Below are 7,749 nucleotides of genomic sequence, written 5' to 3'. Positions count from 1 at the left end.
ACCACAGAAGCACAAACATCTACAGTCGGTGGTTTAATGTGACGGAGCTTCAACAGAACGAGCAGGACCGCTAATGCTAATGCTAATGCTATGCTATGCTAATGCTAACCAGGCACGTCACAGGAGGAGGAGTACAAAAGTAAAAAGGCTTCACATCAAAGCAGATGAGAATGAAGCGAACGGGGGGAGGAACAGGAGGAGATGATGTCATGTCGTTAGAGGCGGGGCAATTAGGGCAGTGGGTGGAGTTTAGTTTGTGTTGTCGTTGTCGTTGTTGTCCTGGAAACTCTCCGTCTTTCTCCGTCTTTCTCTCACATTTACGTCATCGAGGTCACATGATGCTGCAGCACTTACACAGCTGCTTCTCCTTCTTCACTTCCACCGCCGTTTCCCCGTTACTCGCTGGCGCCGCCACCGTCGCCGCCGCCAACGGTTTGGCGGACGACGACGACGGCGGAAGTGGATCGGTGGAGGCGGAGGTGGAGGTGGATTCGGGGGGAAGCGGTGATGATGCCGCTGCTGTTGCTAAGCGACCGGCGTTCTTCTTCTCCTCCTCTTCCTCCTCCTTCTTCCCGTTTCCCACCGACACCGGCGACGGCGTTTTGCCGTTGGCGCCGTCCTCGATGAGGACGAGCTCGGCCGTCACCGTGCCCTGCAGCCCCAGCACCCTCTTGGTCTCCGCCTCGTCCTCCACGCTCTGGTATCCCATAAACACCATGGTAACGGGGTTCTCGGCGCTCGCCTCGGCCATGTTGCTCGGCTCGGCGCCACCGTTTGGTTTGTTGGTCTCCAGTCCCACGATCTCGCCGGTGACGCGTTGGGGCTCGGACGACAGCGGCGGCTGCTGCTTCTCGGGCACCGCCACCATGACGACCTCCTCCTCCTCCTCCTCCTCCTCCTCCTCCTGGACCTCTGCCGAAGGGAGCGAGGTCACCGTGGTGACCGCCTGCGACATCATTGACGCCTCGTCGGCTTTGTGGATGAGCTCCTCGACCTCGGTGGAGCTGAGCAGGTGGACGTCCTCGCCGTTCATCTCGTGGACGACTGAGAGACACAGAGACAGAGACAGATGATGTCACCGCATACCAGAGTGATGTCATAATAACATACCCCGGTGATGTCACTGTGTATAGGACGAATCTCCTTGTTGTTTACAACTACTTCCGGGTAGAAAACCAGCATGAGAACAATAGTGACGGACGAGAGAGTTTCGCTATATATATCTCATTTTTCATGTTACTATATCGCCGTTTAGACTAATCTGATGTTTGTAAAGTTTATAAAACCAATGATTGGACAAACATTACTATTTATGTGTGCACATTTTTGTAATTAGTCATGGTTATCATAGATTAGCCGGGCTAACGGTTAGCTACCTGTTTAACTTTAATAACTCAGTGACTCAATAAACGGTCCATGAAAAAATATTTTCTCCAGCGGATATCTGAGTTCCAACATGACTGAGCTAACTGGAGTAGTTTCATGTCGTGTCCCACAACGGGAGGGTTTTAACAGCTGACGTCCTGCTGTTAGCTTAGCTACCGCCGTTAGCTTAGCTGTTGCCGTTAGCTTAGCTACTGTAGCTGACTGTCCCTGTCAGCTGCAGCCACTGATGCTTTCTAGACACTGTGATTCCCCCAAACTGAATAAATACAACACATAGCAACACAAAACACACACACACAGAAATAGTAATGTTTCTTCAATCATTTCAGATTTGTCTAAACGGTGATAGGGCGTGAAAAATATGATATATAGCTAAACTCTCGTTCGTTACTATTGATCTCATTCAAATTACGTGCTGGTTTTCTACCCGGAAGTAGAATGTAAACAACAAGGCGATTCGGTCTATACCCAGGGCCGTTGTATAGGGGGGAAAGGTGATGATAATTATAGGGGCCCAGTGCCCAGTAAGGCCCATAAAAACCCCCAGTAGTCTAATCTTTGTATGACTGATTTATTCTGCATAATACCCTGACTAATACTCATAGTAATGCTGCATTAGCATAAAAAAAAGTAGGCTAAATAAAAAATGATAATACATACGTAGTCTAAGAAAAAAAAAAAAGGAAAAGTCAGGGGTTAGGGGCCCACTTTCGTATTCTTTCAGGGGGCCCAGAATTCCTAGCAACGGCCCTGTGTATACCAGAGTGATGTCGCTGTATCCACCACTTTATTTTCCCATGATCCATTGCGTCACACCACAACGGAAGTCGGTTTTCAACTTGAGTTTCACTCCGTAGTAGCATTCTATCGAGCGGCTAACTGGTAGCGTTAGCCACCGGTGTAGGCACCAAATGTGGGGGCTCCGTGCTGCCAAAACCATTTTGAGTAATCTGATGTTTGTTAAGTCTATAAAACGAATTATTGAACAAACATTACTATTTCTGTGTGCAGGTTTTTGTAATTAGTCATGGTTATCCTAGTTGTTAGCTTTGCTGCTGCTGTCAGCTAACAGCAGCAGCAAACTAACATCAGGACGTCAGCTGTCAAAACCCTCCCGTTGTTGGACACGACATGAAACTACTCCAGTTAGCTCAGTCATGTTGTAACTAGGATATCCACTGGAAAATATATGTTTTTCATGGGCCATTTATTGAGATAGTTAAGACACTGCTAACAGCTAACAGCTAGCGGTTAGCCCAGCTAATCTAAAATGTTTGTTCAACAATTCGTTTTATAGACTTTATAAACATCACAACGTCACAACGGTGACGTGAAAATGTGACATAAAGCTAAAACCTCAATATATATAAAACACAATATAGTAACAGTTATGTCATAACACACCACGGTGATGTCACCATGTACCATAGTGATGTCACAGTGAGCTGTGGTTTCACTTTAAGAGAAGTCACTTCACTGTCTCTCTGTTCGTCTGAGCTTCAGCGGAAACAAGAGAAACTTCCTGAAACTTTCCCTCAACAGTAGCAGAGCAGGTGACGTCTCGTAAAGCCAGCTGTTTGTTTGTCTGTTTGTTTGTTTGTTTGTTTGTTTTTAACGGCTGCCGTCACCTTTCCGCTCGTCCTCGTAAACTTTGACCCCCTGGTGAGAGAGGTCGACAGGAAGTGTGGTGTTAGTGGACAGGACCCGGGTTTCCCCCGTCAGCCTGTCCCTCTCTACCGTAATCTCCACCGAGTACATGGCTGTGGTTACACACACACACACACACACACACACACACACACACACACACACACACACACACACACACACACACACACACAGAACATGCACACGAAACACACACACAACATGAAAAAACAATATAAGACAGAAACAAACAGATGTTAGAGGACAGACGTTAGACAGTTGTTACAGATGTTAAACTACAGTGACGCTGAGTAAAAAAAACATGAACTTAAAGGAGAATTCCGGTCATTTTTGACCCCTAAATCGTTGTCGTTGCAGCAAAAAATGAGACTAAAATTGAAGCAGGCAAACCAGAGTTACACCATGGCTACCCGGCGCTAGCGCTAGCGACAACGCTAACCTATGGGGGCAATTCTTTCAACCACAACAAACACTCAGAAAACAATCAAATATCTATGGTACATGACTGGAATCCTTAGACACACCACTGAACTCATACAGTGTACAGTATAAACAGTATAAACTTTGTGTTTTTGCATGTAGCTACTCACCTCAGATAGCCGAACTCTGAAACATCCTGGAAAGACATTACTATCCCATCACAGAGCGCCTGCTCTCCCCGCCACAGAAACAAACACTTTGTCCTTGTTGTGATGATTTATTTACTAAAATAAATGGTGGAGCAGTGCAGTGGTAATGTCCAAAATATCTATGAGTTCAGTGGTGGCTCTAAGGATTCCAGTCATGTACCATAGATATTTGATTGTTTTATGAGTGTTTGTTGTGGTTGAAAGAATTGCCCCCATAGGTTAGCGTTGTGGCTATCCCTAGCACCGGGTAGCCATGGTGTAACTCCGGTTTGTCTGCATCAATTTTAGTCGTGTTTTTTGCTCCAACCAACACCGGGTGACCATCAGGACAACGATTTAGGGGTCAAAAATGGCCGGAATTCTCCTTTAAACTTCTCCTTATGATGTCATCGTCTCTAATCTTTGGTTATTGATTAGATATTGAATCGGTGAAGCCGTGAGAGAGGGTCAGAGTTGTGCACCTGGACTCTGACTCACCTCTCTTCATCTCCTCCGTCGTGTCTCTCGGTTTGTTCATTCGAGGACTTTTGTGAACTTTGACCTCTGCAAAGGCTCATGGGACAAAAAGGAGGCGGGGCAAAGAGTGTGAGGTCATCACACACAGCACTCAGCATCACACTGTAATCTGGTTTACGTAATCCGATTACACAGATACGTAACTATCTAGTGTGCCAATATAACCAGACTGATTTAATCCCACTGCTGCAATATGGAAACTACTTCTGTAATCTGATTACTGATCCTATTACTCCAATGTGACTACTTTCCTGTCCAGTCCAGTAGAATCTGACTTCTGTAATCTGATTACTGCAGTTTTATAATCATAATCTGATTTATGTAATCTGATTACTGCCGTCTTTTTAAAAAAAATCACAATCTGATTACTGTTATCTGATTACTGAGCCTATTACTCTAATTTGACTACTTCTATGCCCAGTCCTGTAGTATCTCTTCACTTTTATAATCTGATTACTGTAATCTGATCAGTGGAATCTGATTTATGTAATCTGATTACTGCAGTCTTTTGTTAAAATCATAATCTGATTACTGTATTCTGATTACTGATCATATTACTCCAATGTGACTACTTTCCTGTCCAGTCCAGTAGAAACTGCCTTCTGTAATCTGTTTACTGCAGTCTTCTAATGATAATCTGATTACTGCAGACATAATCTGATTACTGTAATCTGATTACTGCAGTCATAATCTGATTACTGTAATCTGATTACTGATCCTATTACTCCAACGTGACTACTTCCCTGTCAAATCCAGTGGAAACTGCTTCTGTAATCTGATTACTGCAGTTTTATAAATATAATCTGATTACTGTAATCTGACTGGAGCAGTGTGACGTCTGTGACTGAACTACTGAAGCTACTGAATATACAGTACAGTACAGTTCTGCTAATCTGATTACTTATCACAACAATCTGATTACTGTAATCTGATCATTGCAACATGACTGACCCAATCCAGTTACTGCAATCTGCCTACTGATGTGGTAACAGTAATCTGGTTACTGTAGTCTGATTACATCTGAGTCCGTCAGTCTCACCTTGGACTAGCTGACCTGTCGGTGCAGCTCGGTCCGGCTGACGGCCGCCGTGACCTTTGACCTCCACGACTGACCGGAGAGACACAGTGAGAGACACGGTTTGAGACGAACGACACAGAGACGGAGACGGAGAAAAATAAATGTTTTACCTTTAACTGGTCCTGACGTCACCTGGAGACGGAGAAACAGACGGACAGGAAGTTCAACGTCACAATAAAAGTCACTATTTATCAGCAGGAAACAGACTGAGGTCCTGATAGAGCCCCCTAGAGGCTGAAGTGTGCATTACAGCCACGATATGAACACCAGACAGTAGGGCTGGGACGATATGCTTTTCTCCCGATTCAACTCTTCTACGATTTTTTGGATGCCGATTCGATTTAAATTGCGATTCTACGATATTGCCAATTTTCTCGATTTTTAGTCAGGCTTCTGAAACCTTTCTGACAACATGAGATATAGACTGAGATAAACTGCTACATTTTAACATTTATCTGCACACAAATACTGTAGGAGCCTATAAATTAACATACTCCATTATAGAGTGAACTTAAACCCTGGACTCTCTGTATGTAAAAAAGGCGAACAAATGCACATTGCACAATATAAAAAAAAAAGAAAAATAGATAATTTTCTCCCACCCCTACCAGACAGTACCAACTGTAATCTGAACACTGTAATCTGATTACTGTCACCTAACGATGAGCAGCGTTACAAACACAGAAACTGTTGGCTTGTAAGTGTGTGTGTGTGTGTGTGTGTGTGTGTGTGTTTATACTCACTGTGGTCTGTGTTATAGTCTGACACATGGCTCCAGTCTCGAGATTGACCAGCTCCCGCTCCAACCTGCAACACACACACACACACACACACACACACACACACACACACACACACACACACACACACACACACACACACACACAGAAAACACACGTGCAACATGAAACAACAAAACACACACACAGTGATAAGTAATTATATCATGTTAATGGTTTTGTCCAGACTAGATGAGTTCAAGGTCAAGGCCACGTTTATTTATGCAGCACCTTATAAACAATCTAGGTTGACCAAGGTGCTTTACATAAAATAATAGCAATAAAATACTAGGATACATTAAAAAAAAAAGAAAAAAAAGAAAAGAAAATATACAATTTCAACAAAGGGAGAGATAATCAATCATTCAAATATTCAGAGCACAAAAACAACCCTAGGACATAGTTTTGTCTCACAGAGGTCTAACCCTTGCAGAGATAGATCTGAACATCATCAGCATAACATTAAAGGCACATTATGTTTTTGCAGAGATTGGAGCCAAGGCAGCAACATGCACAATGAAAATATTAAAACTATTAGACCGGATCGGACCTGTTGATGGTTTCCTCCAGGCTCCTGGTCTTGGCCTCGTCCTGCTCCAGTTTTCTATTGACTTCATCCTGCTCCTGTCCGTCCAGCAGCCAGCGCTCTCTCAAAGCCTTGGACTGATAGATAGATAGATAGATAGATAGATAGATAGATAGATAGATAGATAGATAGATAGATAGATAGATAGATAGATAGATAGATAGATAGATAGATAGATAATAATAAATTGGTAAATATAAAATATGCATCATAGAAATACTGAAGAATAAGTAAAAGTGCTAAGTGCAACATCGACACCTGTCCTGCAAAAAATCAAAATCTTACTAAGAATATTTTATTTATTTTTAGTCAAAATGTCATTTCTAGTCAAAACAAATCTCATTATACTTAAAATAAGACTCATTGCATTAAAAAGTAGCTTGTTTTTAGACACTTTTTACTTTCTTTCAAGCATGTTTTCACTGAATCTGATAGTTGAGCAAGTTTTTCCTCTCTTATTAGTATTACAAGCACAAAAAACTTGCTGTCACTGACAGATTGTTCTACTTATTTCAAGTGAAAAAATGAAAATTATCTAAAAAACAAGTTATTTTTTAGGTTATGAGTCTTATTTTAAGTAGAAAGAGATTAGTTTTGACTAGAAATGAGACATTTTGACAAGAAATAAGACAAATATTCTTGGAGTTTTTGCAGTGTGTGTCTGTGTCTGTGTCTGTTACCTTCAGGTGCTGCAGAGCTCGTCTGTCGTCCTCCAGCTGCCGCTTCTTGTTTTCAATCTCTGTCTGCCACTTCCTCTTCTCCTGAGGCATGATGGGAAGTGAAGTCACACACAGAAACAGAAACAGTTAAAGAACTTTCATCATGTCCATCCTCCTTTCTCTCTGTCTGACCCTTGTGCCGGCAGCACGGCTCTCTCTACCCGAGCCCAATTTCTCCCCTGGGAGACAAATAAAGTTGTCTTTGACTTTGACTTTCAGCTGCTCACAGGATTTAACCTCAGACTGTGATGAGCAGTTACAGCAGCTGCCTGGTGTTGCTCTTGATTTCTAAAGACACTTTTCACTATTTCAGCTTTAACAGTCCTGTGATTTACCTGGATTCTCGTTAGTTACCTTCAGAAAAACCTTTATTATCAGTAAACACTTT

The 7,749-nt window shown here is 42.8% G+C and overlaps 1 protein-coding gene across 1 annotated transcript; it reads right to left on the bottom strand.

The window, feature by feature from the left end:
- Positions 1 to 331: 331 nt before the first annotated feature.
- Positions 332 to 7,412, bottom strand: palm1a (paralemmin 1a; the record flags this gene model as incomplete). The annotated part of the gene is made up of 8 exons (XM_083970944.1): positions 332 to 1,044; positions 3,015 to 3,146; positions 4,161 to 4,235; positions 5,239 to 5,307; positions 5,388 to 5,409; positions 6,021 to 6,084; positions 6,607 to 6,719; positions 7,323 to 7,412. The coding sequence occupies 8 exons, from the start codon at positions 7,410 to 7,412 to the stop codon at positions 332 to 334; spliced, it is 1,278 nt and encodes a 425-aa protein (XP_083827070.1).
- Between the last annotated feature and the right edge of the window lie 337 nt (positions 7,413 to 7,749).

This window comes from Trachurus trachurus (genome assembly GCF_905171665.1).
Source record: "Trachurus trachurus genome assembly, chromosome: 4".
NCBI lineage: Eukaryota > Metazoa > Chordata > Actinopteri > Carangiformes > Carangidae > Trachurus > Trachurus trachurus.
The sequence above is the reverse complement of the archived record's forward strand: the minus strand, read 5'-3'. Positions and strand labels throughout refer to the sequence as shown.